The 21,921-nt window shown below is 42.4% G+C and overlaps 2 protein-coding genes across 2 annotated transcripts in view; one reads left to right on the forward strand and one right to left on the reverse strand.

Annotated features, from left to right (window-relative positions):
* The window catches only part of T265_08122 (hypothetical protein), a gene marked incomplete at both ends in the record, with an annotated part of 88,548 nt that overhangs the window by 64,908 nt on the left and 1,719 nt on the right, over positions 1–21,921 (reverse strand). Inside the window, one exon of the mRNA XM_009173835.1 lies at positions 4,464–4,767. Within this exon, the coding sequence (XP_009172099.1) occupies positions 4,464–4,767 (304 nt within the window). The remainder of the gene's footprint in view (positions 1–4,463; positions 4,768–21,921) is intronic.
* Positions 30–9,520, forward strand: T265_08121 (hypothetical protein; the record flags this gene model as incomplete). The annotated part of the gene is made up of 3 exons (XM_009173834.1): positions 30–747; positions 4,165–5,261; positions 9,236–9,520. The coding sequence occupies 3 exons, from the start codon at positions 30–32 to the stop codon at positions 9,518–9,520; spliced, it is 2,100 nt and encodes a 699-aa protein (XP_009172098.1).

A 21,921-nucleotide genomic window follows, 5' to 3' on the forward strand; every position in this document is an offset into this window, starting at 1 on the left:
CGCATAATCGATCAACAGAACCACTGGAAATGGACAAAATGCCTATCGCATCTGTTCTGGAATGGTTTAAACAAGCTTCAACTTGGTGGCCGAAAGACGGTCGAAGTGATACCAATTTGGACAATACTATAGGGATGGAGGAACCTACATCCTCGCCAAACTTGGCGAAAATGCTAACTTCAGCTCAACTTCTTGAACTGGCCAATTTGCTTGTGCATAAAATTGAATCGCAAAATTCCACACACGAAAGAGAAGAGCGACTGAGAATTCCAGGGGATACAAATCACAACCAACAGCACGAGCAGCTATTGTCTTCGGTTCAAAGGCGAAATTCGTCGACTTTGGACGCGTTCAGATGGATGTACAAGCCAGTAGTCACTGCAAACGGCAATAGTTCATCTCCTTTGAGTCAAAGCCCTTGGATACACCAGGATCAGGGACAACTACCTGTGTCAACCGCCGGTTTAACTCAGCGGAAATCAGATCTATTCAGTCTTAGTACAATAGCAAGCATGCACGAAATGAGTAATCCCAGGACGATGCAAAATATTGAAAATGCAATTAATCGTGGAGACCAGTCACAAGGATTGAAAGAACCCTCCGCCGGGCAACTGGATAGACTAGGTGACGCTGAGCAGACCGATGACGATTTGGAAATGGAACCGAAAGAGGAGGCGTCCGATTCCATGGGCCTTGAAAGAACTTCTTGGACTTCTGAGAACAGAGCACCGGAAACCTCAGCACATGGTAAGCCCTTCAGCTCAACAGTAGAATAACTCATGTGTGACGTTATTCGCATTTTGATGCATATATCTATGCAGCTTATAATAACGGAGACCAGTTGACGGAAACTATCCAGTTTCCCAATATAACCCGTTGGCTTGCTACAGAAAGCAAGTGGGGTGGATATATATGATGTTGAGAGTTTTAACGATTCTATCAACTACGAAACTTCGTGAGACAAGGGTAACTTAACAGTAATAACTAAACAACCTCCAGGGTCGGATAGTAATAAAGTGGTTTCTTTGTAATGTACTACTAATAAGGTTGCTGAAAATTCATCGACAGAAACCTTATGAGTAGTACATTACAAATATACATGTATCGCGATATTTCAAATATCGTAGCGACTGAAACATGAGGCGGCCTGGTGCAGCACATTCCATTGCCTGAGAACATCATAAACAAGAGATTCAGCTGGGTTCCAGGTGAGTCTCTCGAAAGAACCAAATTAGTTTGCAGATGAGTGTATATTCGCTAAAGTGGTTTCTTATTACAACTTTGTCAACTTTGCATCCGTATTTTACATGGTGGGCCTGTTAACCTGGATGTCTAGCCAGTCTTAAGGTCAGCTCGATTAGTCTCGAATATCTTGAATAAAGCGTGCCTTTGAATCAATGGTATTCTACAGAGATAGGAATTTCGAAAAAATCCGGTAAGAGATACTAGGGTAGGTGGGGTATCACCACTTCCATTTCTGTTAATGCTGTTTGCAGGGACAGCGGTGGGCACCGTGATGGGAAGTAGCAAACAAGGGTCGCTGGGTTATTCTGTCAACTAATTTAGTCTAGAAGAATAGGCAGGATTACGGGAATATCAAATTAAGAGGCGTTGCTCTGATTGATTGCCACAGTAAGTGGAAGGTCTGTCACGGTTATATGGTAGGAGAGCGAGGGAGGATGATCGAAACTGACAAAGGGAAACTCATCAAGCGAAATAAGCTCAAGTTCAAACATGACGCCGCGAGGAAGTTCATTTAACAAGAAACGTGATAAGCCCGCTTATTTGGTGATGTTCTGCCGGCCATTTGGTGGTGACGTCAAGATTGACGAATTACACGCATGTGCAAACAAACTTGGTTTATGGGTGACTCACCTGGAACGAAGCTGAATCTCTCGTTTATGATGAGAAGTATATTACGTCTAGAATGCCATCACGATTTAATGCACGCAGCATTAGTGTCCCAAAACACTTCGTGTAAATGGAAGCTGAGACCTCTTGAAGAGCAAAATGACGATGTTATCAGGCGGGCCATCTGATTACCTGTAAAGAATACTGGTGCCACACAATGCAACTTAGAGGACTGATGCGCACAAACCGATTGTCTTGTTGAATGTTTAGGGGAACTGCCAGCAACTGTTTGATAGAATTCCTATCTGTAGTGAGAAAATCGATAGACACCAAAAAAACTGAACCATTTTCGTCACTCAGTAGGGTGAACACCGTATGCCCGTCGCTCTTTCACCGGCTCATCCATGCCCGCAGGCTGTGCAGACAAATCACGCGGTTAGACGTGGAATTGCTCAGGAAGTGTTATTTCGAAGGACTCGTTTGAACGGCTAGTCCAAATCGAAAATGCGATGGAAAATTAGCTTAGGTCTTCTGGATGGTTGTTTCGGGATACGGATTACCGCATTGGCCTTTGCTGGTGTTTTTAAAAGCATACGATGCCCCCCCGGGCATGGGAAGTGTTTGTGCGTGAAGAATAAAAACTTCCGGTGGTTAAAATTTACTGTTGACTGCATAAATTTAGCGCTTCAAGTGATGAACCGATATGCCACTCTCCTGTGGAATTGTTCCAGTCGTGAATGTGGACATAGCAGCTGCTCGAGATGGACTTTCCACTGTCCTGGTACTTTTATATCATAGAAGAGTATTAATTATGCATGATGAAAGTAATTGAAAACCTTTCAACCAGGCTTTAGCTAGGAGGGTAGTTTTTAGCAGTAGACCGAAAAGAACTTAAAAAGGTATTTTGAGATCTTAGAAGAGCTTGGTAACTAATCGGTAGACAGCTTCTAACTTTCATATAAGACCTCCGTGAAATTAAGTGAGTAGAACTCCATACCAATAATGTTTTAAAACAAATGGAGAACCATTCTGCGAGATCTCTTTCAACAAGCGGACAAAATTGGTACTGAATATCGGTTGAAAGAGTTCGTCGGTTGGTGAAGCCATTTGGTGTACTGAAGCTCGAAACGTCACCAACGGGAAATCCGCTTTTTGATGGTATCTACTGCTCGACAAAACAGGCCAAACTGTCAGATGACCAATTTATGGGTCACCATGGAAAGGAAAACCCTTGTGCGGATGGAAGTAGCAAAATCCGTGTAAATTTGAGTACCAGAGTTCTAGAGTGTAGGCCGACAGAATATGAGGAAATGTAAAACAGTCACGTGAGAGACAATACAACCCCTCTTCTTCCTCATTGGATCTCATTTGAAATCCAGTGGCATCCTGAGGAGCGGGTCAACAACAAAACCCTGGCGATCAACAGTTAATTTGATTACAATGAACCGTGATTTCTGGAAACTAATCACACTGCACTTATCTTTCGTTGTCATCTCTTTCGAGAATTTGAACTCATAACTTTAGCCTCCACTATAAACCGCACGCTGCTAATTCTACAAAGAATACTTCTGAGGAGAACCTCACCGAAGGTGACATGCATTTCGGTGACGATCTTGCCGAATTAAGGGCTGATATTTCCAGACCCTAATGATGTAGAGTTAGGATAAAGGACCGAAAATTACTTGGTTTCTGTTGATTATGACTTGTTGTAGGCTGTGATCTGCGTGAACGAGTTAATAAGACTGTGGTCTGCCATTTTACGGCAGTGAAGCATCGGTGTTGAACCCTGATGTCATGCTGTCGATGATGATGATGATGATGATGATGATGATGATGATGATGATGATGGTGATGATGATGATGATGATGATGATGATGATGATGATGATGATGATGATGATGATGATGATGATGATGATGATGGTGATGATGATGATGATGATGATGATGATGATGATGATGATGATGATGATGATGATGATGATGATGATGATGATGGTGATGATGATGATGATGATGATGATGATGATGATGATGATGATGATGATGATGATGATGATGATGATGATGATGGTGATGATGATGATGATGATGATGATGATGATGATGATGATGATGATGATGATGATGATGATGATGATGATGATGGTCTGCCATTTGGACGACCGGGATTTGGGCCTACTGTGATGATTCTAGGAGGAGCTGAATTGCCCTTCCAGTTCTGATAAACTTTACACATACGCAAAGAACCTAGAACCTATCCTCATCTACCACCATAATGTTTTTGGTCCCTATTTTCACCATTGTCTTCAGCTCGTCACGTACATGGCATGTGCGCTGACACAGGTTCAAGCGTCATGCTACATTCTACCACATCGAATCAGTTATTACGGCGAAAAAAGAAGACGCGTACGGTGTTCTCGCGCAACCAAGTTCACCAGTTGGAGAGCACATTTAATGCAAAGCGATATCTATCTAGTTCGGAAAGGGTGGTGCTGGCCAAAACGCTGCAACTGACTGAAACACAAGTTAAAATTTGGTTTCAAAACCGTCGCAATAAGTGGAAGCGTCAAGCTACGACTGATTTTGAATCCTCGGTTGGAAGTACTCACACCTCAACAAGACCGGGCGTGCTCTTTTCGGCAGCTTGCTTGCAACCAGGTGGTTTGGGAAAACTTCGATCCTCCTTTCTATTAGAACCAGAGAGTCCGATTCCCCTGAATTTACCACCTCTTTTCTCACATATTGCAAAGTATCCTACATCTTCATCCCACATTACCCCCTCCTGGCATTCTGGTACACGGACTACCTCTGAACAGTTCTGTTCAACTTCGCAATCGATACGCCCAGGCCTTACTAACGGCCCTAAATCCAGTGAAGCGATGACAACCGGCACCTGTAATCTCTCACCCAGTCCTTCAAAACAAAGAATTTTCGACGAGAGCTTCATGAGGGATAGACCGTTATCAGTCGTTAAAACGGGCTCTCCGACATTTATCCCTCCAATGGGTCTAGGTAACGGTTTCCCAATAAATTTTCCTCTGGCAACGTCCCAAAAAAATGAACGACACTGGTCGAAACCAGACAAGGAACCACATTATTCCAAATGCGATTACACCGACTCCGTACAGTCCATTGCTCGTAGCGCATTCGAATCCATGAGCAAACCTAATCCGACAAGATCATCCGATTCATTACCAGATCCCAGGGCTATTCTGTCAGCTCTGAATTCAACAACATTTGAAATGATGTCCAGATTATTTCAAAATCAACATCAGCAACAAATAAATGAAGGATTCGGCCTCAATAGACAACCTGTCCCACCATCGTCCGGCAACATACATCCGAACCTCAGTGGTTTACATACAACGCAGAATGTGAACAGAATGAAGCAGGGAACAAGTGGAGAGGTGAGGCCCTCGGCAGGTCTGGAAACAAGTCTTCTGGTTTGAAAACAGCTCACTGCTTCATAGGCGCCCTTCGAGAGCATTTGACCACAGATTGGACAGCGCAAGTAATTCAATCACATTTGCAAAATGCATGTCACTTTTACCTCAGTGACCTGCCAACCAGGTTGAAGTACTTTTCCTTTACGTCTTGTTCAAGAGAACCCTGATCATTCTGTGTTTTCCGGATTTTGAACTTGCGTCCTCAAATTTTATGGGTAATTTTCACATTTCTGACGCCCAACCATTGAAGAAGATACACATTTGAGAAATTTATGTCTACCTATCATTTCTGGAAGCGGGTAAACGCTAGAAGTTTACATGACAGAAGATTGGACAGCTGATGTCTTAGAACAAACCTTGTAATACCACCAGAAACCAAAATATTCAATCGGGTGAAAAAACGACGTTCAGGAGGGACCATCAAATGAACCGAGCCAGAAGAACTAGACCCTAGGCTGGACACAAACACATGTAGGTTTCCCCATCGACTCAACATTTGTTCACTCACCCTAACACGCAAGAATCCCTCGGCCCACACCCAACAGAGATTTGGCTTGAAATAGCTGATTGGTTCTCTTTCCGCCTTAAATCTCGACCAACCTCGGAACCTAGCACCTGGCCTGACGAGGTTTTTGTATCAAAGGCGAAACGTTGCCCAGCAATAAATCTGCCGATCGTCAGCAAAATTTTTTCGGAAACCAAAATATTCTTTCGTTTTGAGAAAACGATGTTTATGCTAACGGATATCATTGTTATTTTATGGCGGAACGTTGAACAGTGGATGTTTTTGGCCTGTTGGGTGATGTCTGAGAAACCATACTGGCAAAGGAGAAGCTACTTGCGCAGTACGTCGGTACGTTCCAGTTTCACAGAGCATTCTGGTTACAGGAATTCACATAAAGAAAGAAATTGTTTCTCACTTTATCACAAGGCATGTAGTTATCTAAGTTGCAAAAAACCCAAATCCCATTAGCTCCTGGTTAAATGTGTGTGTAATTCAATGTGGTACTGATGCTGTTGTGTAGTACACAAATGAGTAGTAGTATACCAATGCGTTTTTAGCAGCAATCAGGTGTTTAAAAACAATAGTAAACGTAGCCTGAAACACACTTCTAAATCTATTTTCCAAATTATCTTTACCCTCAAACGAAGCATGCAGGCGAGATGAACAATCATGAATAGGAGGAATCATTCCAAAAAAATTGTGCGCCCCTCTTCAAAGTCAAAATTTTCTGGTTGCCACAATGTAAGGTATGCACTTAAAATTGAAGGCTTACTGGTCAATCCCGAATAAGACTAAACCACCTGCTTGCTACCTCGATGAGTATACTGGAGTATAATGTTTCCTGTAAGCAACATGTAAGATCTTTCGAAGTACGCCAGAAACTCTCCCCTACCGGCCCTGCAATGTCTGAGGATCGTCATAAACAAATGGCCAATTGGAACCCTGTCTGCATCTGCGGTTCCCAGTAACGCGATGGAAGACTGAGCTTTAATCGGAATGTATATAGAGATGGGGTCCAAGTTGGACAGAGGGTCCAGTAAAGTGCAAAGATCAAGGTTGATATCACTAATATCACTGCATTACGATAACTTAGAAAACAAGAAAAGCAAGAAATTAATTAGGAAGCCGTCTGAACCTACTAAAACTCGCATCAGACAGTGAATAAAAGACAATAATAACATCCTAATTCCGACAGAAAGCAGCGGACCGTCATAGGAATCCTAAATGATTTGTCTTTAGTGGTAACTGAGCCGGAATCTATTTGAGCGATACTCAAAGTAACCTATTGAGATCCCTTTCAATCGGATGGAGATTTCATTTTGGCGATGATTTTTTCTCGTTAAAGCCTAGTTCTGAAGATGCCGAGACTGATGAACAAACCAATTATAGCTAAGCTACGAGACCATTGCTAACTGAGTGGCGAGCCGTGAATCGCCACCGCTTTAGTAATACCGCAATTCGCTTTTTGGCTTATGCACAAGCATTTTGCTGTAGTTAGTTCGAGTGACCATGTTGGAATGTGACCTCACTCACCTATTCCCTCAACGCGGATTGTTAACGTCAAACCCTGTGGGACACAAATCGTCTAACATCATGGATCTGAAGCGCTTTTATGCTTCATGTGGCGAAGTGTTTTAGCAATCTCCGTCATTCGTGAATAAAAACGTTTGTTCAAACATGCGTTCGCTCTCTGCTCTGTCTAGCAACAGATAAATAATCCCGTACCTTTGGTTTGCCTCAGTTCAATATGGTGCAATCAAGGTCAGCTAAATCACGTAGATTCAATTTGGAACATCCCGCCGGCTTCCATAGGAAGGCAAGACGCTTACGAATGAGCAATCGTTTGTTGCAAAACGTACACAGAGCGGTTGCAAACTAGCCAAAACAAAAGCAAAAAGCCCATTTCCATAAAGTTTGAGAACCTCAAGATGCTTGGGCGTGTTTGTGACCTTACCTGATCGTTGATAAAAATTTGACGTCAATAAAGAAACACATTCGAACAGTTCAGTAACCTCTAACTAGCTGCGGGGTGATGATCTGAGTTGCAGACAGACGTTACTCGCAATTTTCATCAGTAGCATAGGTCGTTACGTCAAACAAGTGCATTCTTAATGGAATCGTGCAATAATTTTACTGGCATTTTCAAATCAGAGGTAGAATGATGCCTTTCTAAGTTGGGCTCGATAATTTCGTGGTAACCGTAATCCGATTTAAGGAATATTGAGAAGCGAGCGCGAAAACTCATGAAGAAAATTGGCGAGCAGCAGATACCTGTCCGTTTCGGAAGAAGGCGCATCAATATCAAAAAATGAAAGGTGACAAACCAACTTGCAGGGTGCCATTTGTGTTAAACCGTCCGACGATCGGACCAGTCAGTGAGTGGGTATATGGACGAATTGAGTGCGCCTCTTTCACCTGACCCCATCACATTATTCGGTCTGAAGCAGTGTACTTCAAAGTGAGTGCTCAAATGAATAAAGGGGAAACAACCAATTTGATTGGGCATTAAAGTTAAGAGGTCTATGCACCTATAACCAGAGATTGCCCCAATACAACTACAGCACGGTGTAAGTTTTCTACCCGCTCGCTTCAGATGGATGCAATGAATTTTTCTGATTTGCCCATTACATTTATTAGCTTTCAGTACGACAGCTACTTGTTAAATGTTGAAAAAGGTACGGGTAGCTGTAAATTCGGAATCAATCCCAATATTCGGTAAAATTCGATTGTTGAAAATCGGGGGTCTGATTTGCCGGCTGAATGCAAATCATTGACTCGGTCATTCAAATTAATCGTTGACGGAAAAAGAAATGGTATGTATGACAGAAACCACAAGTTATAATTGCTTACAAATGTCGCCAACAAACAGCAGCCTAGTTGCAGGCTTGTAGCATAAAGTAGAATGTGGCATTTTTAGAAGCTCATCACAAACCACCGATATGTTGCCCCCGTTTTTGGCACGGTTGAATACTTTGTCAAGGTTTAATGCGTCAGGGTTACTCTATAGTTGGCCCACGAAAGGCGTGATGACAAGTGGAGATAACGTTGGATGCGAAAGACAGCATGACTGGCATTTTACACGCTTCATTGGAATACAGCGGGGACATACCGCCGAGCGGTGAGGACAGGAAACAGGTTGGGATTTAGGAAAGCTCAGTGAAGCAAACAGAAATAATCTATGGACGATGAAAACGTGTTTTAGAAACAAAGAAAATGGACTCCATGATTGCGCGATTTGGTGTGATTAACATCTTTTGCTGTACATGCATTTAGCCTCCTCAGGGGACAGTCAGTTCCTGAATGATCTTCTTCATCAAAGTGCTACATGAATGCCAGCAGTTAAGCTGAAACCGTTTTTGGTGTGTTTTCGGAGAGCGATAAGCTTCCAACAATGTTCCTACCTTCTGGTACATTCGAACATAACATACAGTATACTACTAACAAGTTTGCTGTAAACTCTTCGACAGCCCACGACTGGTTTCGCCCTTCTTGGGGCTCATCAGGTAGGCGCAGTTCCCGAGTTTCCGTCAAACCTATGTTCTACTTGAACCCAAATTGGACTGTTTTCGAGAAATACACTCATTTGCAAATCAGTTTGGTTTTCACGAGAGACTCAACTGAATCTCTCGTGGACTGTCGAAGAGTTTTCAGCAACCTTGTGAATAGTTTCGTTTATAAAAATATACCGCGATGTCTCGAATATCGTGCCAACTGAAATATGGGGCGGCCTGTGTGCAGCACATTCATTTGTAGAATATCATGAAGACGAAAAATTGAGTTGCGTATCTCGTGAAAACCAAATTGATTTGCAAATGATTTGATTCGATAACACACAGTACTCCCCCCAAACGAACCTATTTCAAAGAGGGAATACTTTCACAAACCAGTTGACTTGGAAGGCAGAAAATTCCTCTGATTGAAATTTCCACCACGTATGTGCTTTACTCTCCAACGGGAGACATTGCATTGAAAGTACCCTGCGCCATCAGTTCATGTATGTTGATCGACCATTGTTGTCAAGAGTTTACGTCAGGAGTCTAGCGATTACGAGACATACCATATTTGTGTACTGTTTTTAATTATACAAGTAAGCAAATGACTCTCGGCAAGACTAATCGAGTTCATGTAGTTTCGTGACACGGTATCCGACGGCCTAATGTCAGAACAATAAATGTGACTAGATATTGTGAAAGAGCAAATGTGGATAACTAATTGACAAGAAATCGATATGAGAGAGTGTGAAAACCAGGGTTACGAATATTTAGGGGATCAAGGCTTGAACACAGTCATCAAGGTTTACAACTCAGACCGAGAAGGACAACAGATTCACTGTTGCTATTTTGTCGGAAATCGGATTGGTAGATAACCGGAAAAATCCACAATAAACTTGACCCTGCAGAGTGCCTGCACTTTAGGAGTTTCGTCGGAATCATTTATAGGCCGAGGCTTGTGCGGACTATCTTTATACGTCAAGCTCGAATATGTTCCACTGGCATAATAGAAACCTAAAATGTGCATCTTCGAACTTGCCCGAAAATTCAGGCGTCATTCATGTACTTTAGGTCATTCAGGTCAGGGGATATTAGTGCATACCCATCCCAAGACTGGGCATCTCATTAGTAGACGCTTCTCTAGTTGGCGACTTTTATTTTATACTTTCGGAAATCCTCTACTCGCACAGGTCGTATTTCACAAGTGTCCATCAAGACCGGATGGATGGACGGCTTTTTGATACGCCGGATAATTGGGAAAAGTGGTGGAACCAAGATGCCTGAAGTCGGAAACCTGCTGGATTATTTCACCTCTTATGTTGCGGGACCGGGCAAACACATCTGTACAGCCCTCGACAAGATATTTTCTAGTACTACGGGTGCTTCGTTATGTTATTCAGCACACTTTGGGGCTTTTTCTAGTCATCAGTCAGCAGGACGATAACATCAACTTATTCCAATTCATCTATCCAAGTTTTGGGTCCTAACAGGACGTCAGGGAATCTCCTCAATACCTGATCAGGTGAGTAGGGGTTGGCGAGGTTAGAGTATCGGCTAAAGGTGGCAGCCCTATAGTACACCAGACTCGGTATCGAACTCTGTGGCCTCCTAGCTGTATAGCCGGACCCGAACTTTTACCAAGGAGTAATAGGCCTTAAGGAGTTTCACTTGGTTTGCGGCGACAGAGTCAGTAACTCAAGAGTAAGTGAGCAAAATGAAACATGAAAGTCGATGAAGGATGATGTGGTAGGCTGCATACATTTGTTCTAATGTTGGTCAGGAGGGAAATATCTGGTCCACACTGTATGGTTTGGCCTTCTGCGTGTATTCTGTGTTCGAGACATGCATTGCAGTGGATGGGACGCGGAAATTTTAGCAGCAACAATTATCATCTCAGACCACTCTGTTGCCAAGCACCGAATTATTGGATACAACGATATTGACACAAGTGCAGAAGCCCCTTCTTGACAAACTTTCAGAAATCGATGAATTTTTATGTGATTCTTGGGTATTTGCCACACATTACCTGAACAACTGTCACTAACGAAGGAGTTCGGTCGATAAAACACTATGACTTCAAACCGGCTAACTGCGAAAGTGGGTGTTTAAACGGCATTATTCACAACTCATACGGGCAGTACTTGAGTCTATCCGACTCAACTCCTAATGGATCTCGCACCAACGTGGAACGGCAGACGAAAAAGCTGTTTTTGATGACTACTTAAAGTTAAAAACACGAACTTTTCCATCGAACCCATTTAAAAGTGCATATCACAACCCATTTTTGGGCAAAAATGTTTAAGAAAACAATTCCATGTGTTCCGATTTACTGTCACAGAAGCATTATGCCCCCACCACGTTTAGTGATATTTTAATTCCGCTTCTAATTCCTCAGAAAACTGGCCACTTTCACTCAGATTTCATGCTAGAATATTTCGTTGACGGTCGCAGTGCTGGAGTTGGAAGGACTGCGAACACTACCGCTGAACTGACACAAATCCTCAGAAGGTCAAGGGACTCATGCCTTCGATGACGTGCACGAAGTAGCAAGGAACAGAAATGCATACTCGAACAAGTGTCAGGTGGTTGTCAGAACTCCACTTAGGACGTCCAAGGGTCTGAATGTGCTGTCTGGTTTGCACCATGTGTTACTAAGTATTCCTGCGTCCTTTAGAGAACTATTCCACAGATTATAACTATCTTAAGATCATGTCGGTAGAAGCACAGCCCCCTCTACTATTTGGATAGTGTCATTTCTCGTCTTTTCCCCTTTTCGCCTTCTCAGATACGAGCTACTCCCACCTTTTGCGTTTTCCAAAATGAAGCAGCTGTATTTCGCTTGAACTTTTCAACATGGACTAGCATTTTACCTGACCACGAACTGTCCTCATTGTTCCCCCTCTCGTCTTTAAAACCATTATCCTCTACGCCTTTCCAAAGGGTTTCCTAATTTACTGACCCAAAAGATCTTAAATGCGTTTTTCGATCAGTCTAACTCTGTCGCAGCCGTTTCGCTTCTCAGGTATTCACAGATATTATGACCTCGATAAGAGACTGCTATTGTTGATTGTTTATTTTTTTGTCTAAGTCTGACGACAGCTATTGAACAGCAGCCGAATTACCATTTCAAAGACATATTTTCAGTACGAAGTAACAATCACTTAAGCAGCTTTAGGAACTATGAGACACATAATAGTAAAGGAGAGACCAATAGCAGGACCACGAGAGTTGGAGTGAAGCGATTTGCTCCCCATGTCCATCTTATTTTGCAAGAGTTTTATTTCGAAAAACAAGGTCTTTGCTTGCCACTCTATGCACTGACTTCTTGAGTTTGTTTGCATGGGTCTAAGCAGCTGATTACTGGGCTATGAAATATGGCGTTGTGAACGACATATTCAGCAGTATCACCCTCGCACCGGTCACTCGTACACGAAACTAGAGATGTGAAACCCGAAAAGAGACCTACATATTCCATGTGTGGGAGCCTTTCTAACCAAGACAATTGGCTGATTAATACCGAACAGAAACCGATCTCAGATCCGTACTGTGATTTAGCGTGAATAAAATCACAGGCCTTTAGAAATATGGATCTTAGCAATGACACAAGGGTGCTTGCGGCATATGGGAGCAAGTGCGGTAGCCTAAATACTGCGTTTTTTCTTTCTTCGTCCCCATCCGAGAAAACCTGGAGTTTATGAGACAGTTTCGCGGTGGAAGGCAGCACAGGTGGAACTCAACGTTGATTTCATAGCTACCAATCACTAGCTTACATAATTCTCATTTTGTAGCGCCAACAAATGAAAGAGGATGTGGTTTAGACCACATTGGGGAACAGATGCAAACAGTTCAGTTGTGTAAGACATGGACACACGTTTTGTGGAACACCATGGAAATGCAGTCTGTCGGAAGTAGTGCTCCCAAAACAACATAGATCTGTCTGTCTTTGAACGTGAAGTTACTATTTTGTGGGTTGTGTACAAGCCGTTAAGGAAATCTACCCCACTGGACCACTTGAGAAATCGACCAATTTAATTTTTAACATCACACAAGTGGTCAGGTAGAAGTTCACAAACTGCCGGAAGAAGGAGACATCACGCAGTAAAGGATCTTATGATTCTCGCAATGGTTGTACTCTGATGAGCTGCATAAAGGGAGGTTTAACGGTCGAGAATTGTTCTACGTCAGCAGGGTTATGAAGGCCAAGAAAGCGACTAGACCCACTCTTGAATAACCAAACAGGTTACCATACGAGACATGCTGCGCAAATTGATGTCAGATTTTGATGTCAGATTTTTGATGTCAGATTTTGCACTCATCAATGCTTCTTGTTCATATGTAGCTTGGCCTGAATCTGCCTACTAATTCAGAAGAAACACACTTTAGCCTGTTATGGATGTTCCCACATAAACCGATTGATTCTTAGAAGCATTCCTAAAGAAAATGATTCTTCGTTGAAGAAGATCATTTGATTTTCACTCTTTGGAAAAAATGTGCATTGAAAATGGAGGTCGAAAGCCTGATGGGAGAACGGAAGATTGTCAGACAATTTATCATGCCTCATTAGTGTCTGATTCCATTGTCGATGAGTTTGAAGCGGCCATCTAATTGCCCACAATTTGGACGGTTGTCTTTCATTAAAATCTGTTAGAAAGCTATTCCGAATAATTTGTGAGAAAAATCCAGCCAAGCAGGGCTCAATAGAGCGAAGATATGGATGAAGGTAATTTGGTCCCTATTGAACTGGAGACATGATCAAATGTCCCGTTCAAATAAAAAGGTTGTTTTTGATAGGTTCGATAAAGACGAGACAAAAATTCCAACTTGAACGCACTGGAGAATAGAAACCAGGGCAAATTCAGGTTTTAAGTCCCTGTGAGGGTGGATTCCTCTGCAGAGGAGTGCTTTTTCCCAGAAAGGACATCTGTTGGAGTATTCGCGTGTCCTAGGGAGCCTGAAAGGACTGACCAACCATAAAGGAAACTACTCACAAGGTTACTGGAAACTTTTTGACAGCCCACGACCGGTTTCGCACTTCTTGGGGCTTATCAGGTAGGCGCAGTCCCCCAGCTTCCGTCAACCTTCCAGTCCAAATTGGACTGTTTTTCGAGAGTCTCTCGTGAAAACCAAATTGATTTGCAAACGAGTGTATTTCCCGAAAAACTAACCAACCACTCTTACAAAATAAGCCAATGCGATCCATCCTGTGCGGACCCAAGCGAAAATCCTCGATCACGGTGACTGTTTGTTCGCCAACTTTGGTAACTGGATTGTAAACATTTCGTCACAAGCCGAAAAATCACCATGAGTAGGCGAGACATTGTGCTTTGACGACGTCCCTTCAGTTGGTAAACAAAAAAGCTTGCCAACCAACTGTTGAAATAAGCTGACCAACTAACAACTGGGCACCGCAGCAGACCACCCATATTTATGAACGCTCGGACACGATTTAGTCATAGAGCTTGCCTTCTCACGTTCTATGGCAAAAAAGTTTTTCTGACAGATTCCGAGGGAGGCAGAAAGTCCTCTGCAAAAAGTGCATCAAAATTATTGAAATACACTAATTTGCAAACTAATTTGGCTTTTTTGAAACTCACCCGGAACCTAGCTGATTCCCTCGTTTGTGATGTTTCGAGGCAACTGAATGTGCTGCACCAGGCCACCGCATGTTTCAGTCGCTGCGATATTCGAGATATCGCGATCCAGATATATTTGTGCCTAATTGATGTGTCTCAAGAATGGCGAGTCGATCGTAGACTGTCGACACCTCATGACTAGTGTGTCCCGTCAAGAACATGTAGCGCGATATCTCGAATATCGTGCTAAATGAAACCTGAGAGATCCTTTGGTCAGCACATCCAGTTGAAGAACATCATAAACGAGAGATTCAGTTGAGTCCCCGTAAAAACCGAAATGATATGCAAATGAGTGCATTTGTCGAAATCAGTCCAATTTGGGTTCAAGTAGAACATACGTTTGATGGAAACTCGGGAACTGCGGCTACCTGATGAGCCCCATAAAGAGCGAAAGCGGTCATGGTTTGTCGAGGGACTTTCAGCAACTTTATGAGTAGTGCATTACAAATATTCATCGAACTTAGTTCTATTCCCTCTCCACTCGTTTTCACCGTCTTCGTCCTTACTTGAATTGTTGAAAGTTTGACGAATTGACTGTAAACATTTACGCGCAATGAAGGCCACCGATTTTCACTGTTATGTTGTGCTTTCTACACATCACTAGTAGTGTTATGATTTCAAATTCTACTCTACATTCTTCAGCCACGTGCCCCAGGCTACACTACGGTGGTATTCCCTTGTAGTGGTTTGGCTACCCAATAAGTTACTTTACCAGGAGTGTGTGGCAAAGGAATAAAAATAATAACGCTAGAATGAGTATACAATAATAAAGAGGTCAGATGGAACAGACTCACTAATAATTGTCCTCTTTAAAACAGTTCGTTGTTGGCCCATTTCAGCGAAGAAACAATGAGCCAATCATGGTTGTCCATGGGTCTTTTGAACAGTTCCCACATATAATAGATTCCGAAGATGGTCTGAAATGTTTTGATACCAGAGTTAGCACATAAGACTCGCGAATGGCCACGGTAGGCGCGAGCAAAATCAAAAGATAGAGTCGGAACACGTGACCACGTTTGTATTGCGTGAAATTGTACAAGTGCGCGCTTTTTCTTATTCAAACAAAAAAAACGGTTATGCGATTGACAAAATAATAATGTTATAAAGGAAGCAAAATGAAGGCACAAACCGCCACGCCCTTCATGAATGCGGTCATCAAAACAAGACATCATAAGTATACTAGAACGTACAAAACAAGTTATTTCAAGTCCGCATCTAGACATGGTATCCTCTAATGGCGTCCAGTACTACCTACTCTAATTGATCGATGAAAGTTGAACACAGCCCCTATTTCTTAGACTTAAATTAGCAGTTACCCGTAAATAATGCGTAGAACACTGTCGACGTTCATGTGCTCTTAGTTCCAAATTTTCAGCAGGAATAAGGTCGCTTTTGAAGTAAAGAAGATGGTTTCATAAAGCAAAAACGTAAAACTTCAGGAAACCATTGTGAACCAGGTAAAAATTGTCATTCGAAAAACGCAAGAATGTAATGATCATCTGCAGGTGTATAATAATCATACAACCTTTGGGAACTAACGAATTCTGCTCCGGTTTCTCCAATGTCTTACAACTTTTAGCATTCACGCTCCTGATTTTCGCAACTCTAATGTGTCGGCATTGGACTTAAAGTGTCACAACTCGATAGTACCCATAAGGTCGGTGGAAACTTGGAACAGCAGCTTACCGGTTTCGGTGCCCAGGCGCAACTGAAGAGCGAAACTGTTCGAGGGATCCTCAGAGCTTTTGTTGACCTTACGATCAATATTGAAGCATAAGTTGAGAGACTGAGTATCGTTCCAAAGGAAACATTGAGCTAATTTTATGCGGCCCATTCAACAGAGAAGTATTATACCAGAGAGATTTAGAAGAGTTTCAGCAGAGCCCTCCATCACTAACTTGGTTTAAGGATGAATGTCCCAAGTAAGTGACCATATTGTGGTTTTACTCAACCAGCCTCGAAGGGGACAAGGCGCTTCCAGGATGGGTGTAAGTCATTCTTCCAGGAATCCGACAAAATTCTTCAATTTACCAATGGTTGCTCAATTCCACCGTTCTTACTTAGCGAAGACAGCCGCAAACATTTGCATTAGCTAGTATTTGTCCGGTCACTTCACCCCTCTCAGATACAGACAACCTTGTCTTACGAAACAGTAGAAATAATGCACCACACCGCACAAGTCGATTTTTCCGCTCATCATATAATTATGAGAGTTTTATCCCTATACAGCAGTCACAACTGAAGTCTAAGTGAGTTGTCCCCCGGAAAGTATGATCTTTTTTCTGTAATGCTTTCGGCCAGAGCATAGAAAATTTAACCCAGTTCACCCGTTATTGAGTATTGTTCGAGACTGTTTAAAGTTTCGTGCCGAAGTGCTCAGCGCGCGTAAACGAATTTCTCGCGATAAGATCACACGATCTCCTACCCATTCAGGTGTTGACACCCTTTCAGCTTAGGACGAGCAAACCGTCGTTCTGATCAGTCGGGTAACCTTAATAAATCTGGTTGACTGTATCGTTAAAATAAGTCTGTCAGATCAATTAGCCTTCCGTGGATGTTAAAAGCCCTACTTAGACAGACAAAGACACAAATCTGCCAGAGTTTCGGGGCCACGTTTGCGTGACTTGTCCATCTAAAGTTGATTAGCGGACATTTTACTCGATGGATTTAGTGAAGCATGTGTGGCGCTCAGGACGCGTAAGATGTTTATCAGTTCGTAAGAGCTCCGTTGTAATTCAATCCTCCTGGGAAGAGAACGGTAGGCAAGCAGAGTTGTGTAGACATTAATGGGAAACCTGTTTGGTGATCAGCAAAGGAGGCGGATGAGAGTTGGTACTCATTGCTCGAAATTACCTGTCTACATTTAGTTGAGGTTATCAAGCGTAAATAAATGAACAGAAGCTAGCTCCGAATAGCACGGTAATGTGGCAGCTGAAAATTCTTTCGACGTAGCAAGAAGGTGGCAGTTTGGGAAATCCTGGACAGTACAGTGAACTTGCAACCCTTTTAGAATATGAAAAGAACCAAAAATTATCCGGTCATCAGTTAAATTTTACGGGACGGTGTGACTTGTACGTCTGGTTTTGAGTGAAATTAACGGTGACGTCTTTCATGCGGTTATATTCTCCGAGGTCGTTTCTACTTACGATAAATTTGGTGATAGTTTCCGAAAAACGGTTGCGTACGAGCTTGGCTTTGACGATAGGCCTTAGTGAATTCAGGCTAATATCTCCCTTACAACGGTCTTTGTCTTCAACTGAATTTACACCACCATGACGCCCCATGTTTCAGTTGTTACAGTCTACGATACATCACAGCATACTATTAGAGGCAAAAACTACTCATGAGGTGGCTGAAAACTACTCAATAGTCTACTGCTGGTTTTGCCCTTTTCGAAGCTCAGCAGGTAGGCGATCTCCATGAGTTCCCATCTTACCAATGTTTTTCTAAAACCCGATTGAACGGAGTTTGAACGGAGCTGGTTTTGCCCTTTTCGAAGCTCAGCAGGCAGGCGAACTCCATGAGTTCCCATCATACCAATGTTTCTCTAAAACCCGATTGAACGGAGTTTGCGAAATACTCTCTTTCACATATGAACCTAGCATTGAAGGAGGACTCAAATGAATCCAGCCGAATCCATCCTCACATCTAGACGCAAGATGCGTTGGTATCCCTTGAGGACAGCCTGGATATTTGGTCGAGAGGAAACCGACTGGTCACACACAAGTATTCTTGTGCAAAGCTAAGAAACGGTTGCATAGTATGAACATCACACATGCGCAGTATGTATAAGCAAGAGAATATTACTATGAGAGGAGTTGAAACACCTGTTACCCTGGCAAATAAAGAGACCCTGAAAAGCCCAGCGACATTATAAGCAACATTCTGCCCATATTGACAAAATAAAGTATTGTGAAACGTATAGTACCAAAGTGAGTTTTGACATGTCAATTTTTAGAGGGTAATCATCAGTACCTAAACTTCCCGAGTAGCTGGGTTCAAGAAAGCATGATGGTCAAGACGAAAGCTTCGGGTCACGGAATCCGTGGTGTGAACCTAGAAGTAACTTCTAACTTCTCATTTATATGCTTGGGAAACCTAGCAGCACCTTCTATCGGGTTGTATGGAAGCTGCGAACCAAAGAAGTGTCACATCTAAATCATGCTCTAGGTACGAAGCAATAAGCGAACGCCCCATTTCAGTTCTTAATTCTAGGTAACCAAATTACAATGTTGCTTCTTTGAAGAAAGAATCTTCAGGAGACGCTAAACCGTATTCTGTGGGAAGGTGTTTCCTGATGAGAGAAAGGTTGGGAGCATCACATGCTTTGTCGAATGTGATAAAGAGATTTACCTTGTATCCGCTTGCCTTTCATCAGCTTAACTGAGTATCGGATGGAATTTTCATATCTTCCTAAATGAGTGCTCCAGCTGCTCAATGCGCCTGCCTATGAGCAACTCACACATAAGCGGAACACAAGAAGTCTACTTATTACTTGTCAGTAGTTGGCCTAGATCCTCTAGCTGATAAAATACCAGAGATAATCTTATCTGACTGAACCATAACATGAACCACCACGCACAAAAGTCTTCACAAAGCCGAGTGCTTATACAACGACGATGATGGTTATGGGAAAATTGGAAAATTTCGAGTGACCTTGTCCTACCTTACAGGGTGTTACTTTCATTCAGTGTTCCAACTTTGGAATATTCTTAGTAATGTTGCTCTGTGCATATCTAAGACTGACTCATCTGCTACGTCAGTTCACACTTTGTTCAAAAGCTGGTGAAATCTGGACTGATGAGAACCCTTAGCAAAAGCAGTTGGCTAAACTATGTTAATGTTACTGATATGTTCGTTGTGGTGTCTCTGCTTGGAAGCAAACCAACTATTTGAAGAACCAGCTGCTTCCTGTCAAAATATAATCAATTAGGACACAAATTTAATTCAAAATCGTCCTGGACTGTCGGAGAGATTTCAGTAAACATACGAGTGGTCTGTTCAGTCAGAAGGTTTTCTCCTCGGTTTTAAAAGTCTCCTCCCTCTAGCAAAGATTTCGATAGAAAAATCTCTGTGCCACAAGACCCATTCCATTGATGGAGGTTTTCCTGTTGGACTTATGCCTTGAGTTTGAGTGAGTACTGAGTTATCCTTGTGGTTACCAATGGTAACAAAAAATCCCTGTGGATGAATTCGGTAAGAACTGTGTGCTCGGTAATTGAATAACGTGGTCCACGGCTTGGAAGCAATTCCAGACTATAGATTAAGAATCGACGAAACCAGTAAGAACTGCCCAAGCGTATTTTAGTTACGGCAGAGTATGTGGCTTTTTGTCGGTATAAAAAACCAGTCTTTGAAGATGTGTTATCATAAACATGAAGTGAGGCGATTTTGTAACTAAGATTACTAAGAGTGTCTAAGAGATGTTACGAGATCTTATCAAACATAATAATAAATGCATTAAGTAGCACAAATTCTTGGAAGTTGTCTGTGTTTTTCTCAGCTAATTTCATTTTACGATTCACTAAGCTGGAACAGCTGGAAATCAAGCAAATATGAGGTTTTTTACCTGTAAAAGAAACGTGGGGAAACGAAGAGCTGACATCACCCTCTCAACTGCGATTGTGCGAGTGCATTGCAAAACCAGCAATGCTATAGGGCGAGTGGATAATCACAACTGGTTTTTGTCGTTCTAAATCCACCCAAGTCTTTTCCAGGATCGTCATGTCAACCCGGTCACATTATTGGGAAAAATATATTGCTTCATGTGTTGTTCTCATAATCAAACAATATCCGCTGAAGGCACTCCCTGTGCAGAATATGAAGGACAAATTTTTCAAGCAAGTATCCATTCGAATGGCCGTCTCACTACACCATTGGGCGCGATGAATTACGCGTCCGGTCTGTGTATTCGGGCAAAGTCGGTATAAGTGTTACCTGATAAATTGGTGTCCATTCAACTCATTGGTATGATGTACGAAATAATCCCACGCCTAGTCCATAATTCCAAGGTAGATTTACCCATTCATTTAGCGCACACTATTCCTCTCGGTCAAAAGGATCTCCTTAAAATGCATAATAATATTTACTCATAGTCTCCGTAGTTTATTCTCGGTTATGATTTTTGTTTTCCATTTACTTCTATCCTGTGAAAATCAGCTAAAATTCCTTCTTCCATTCAGCGGCCTTTCAAAAAGGACTGCACGGTCGACGACCTGCCAATCATCTCAAATTTGCACTACTCATGAGTAGCGTCGTCATAACGCCTCAATCATATCAGGACTTTACCAAAGATCCTACCATATCCTCAGTGTTACCGTCCAATTAAGCTCCACACCAATGGGTCGGTGTTCATCTATTCAAAGCGAAGTCACTCAGGGTGTGCTGTTGGCAAAGAGGTTGCGTAATTACGAACTAACACTGCCCATTGGAGGTGTGGAGTTAGGAATGTGAACTAAAAACAATACAGGTCCACGAGCAAAGAATGTACCCAACACCTCTGGTCTACACTACAGTTTGCGCGGATGCATCTAGACAATATCTCGAACAATGGTGCTCATGAAAACGCAAAAGGGCAACTCAGTTAGCAAAACAAGCATGCCAGTTGATTGAAAATATCTCCCGACACCAAGCCTGGTTCTATCATCTCTCGTTGAACCGTCCTGACCAGCTTAATTCCATTACCTGAATCCAACCTTCCAACGTCCCCAGAACAGATTTCACTTATTTGGTCTCCTTTTTTAGACCCTCTTTCGGAACATACCACAACCAGATTTCAAAATTGTTACACACTTCGAAGCTTTTGGCGATTAGTAAAATACTACTATTCGACTCACAACAAAGGTAGTCGCATACACAAAACATTTGAAAAGAGTCGAATGGCATTAGTCAGGATGCTACCAGAAACCATCTGGTAAGTCCTTGTTTGTCACAGCTTCAAGTCTCTGTCGAACCTAGGATATATGTATATGTATATGTATATGTATATGTAT

This window comes from Opisthorchis viverrini (assembly GCF_000715545.1).
Source record: "Opisthorchis viverrini unplaced genomic scaffold opera_v5_203, whole genome shotgun sequence".
Taxonomy (NCBI): domain Eukaryota; kingdom Metazoa; phylum Platyhelminthes; class Trematoda; order Opisthorchiida; family Opisthorchiidae; genus Opisthorchis; species Opisthorchis viverrini.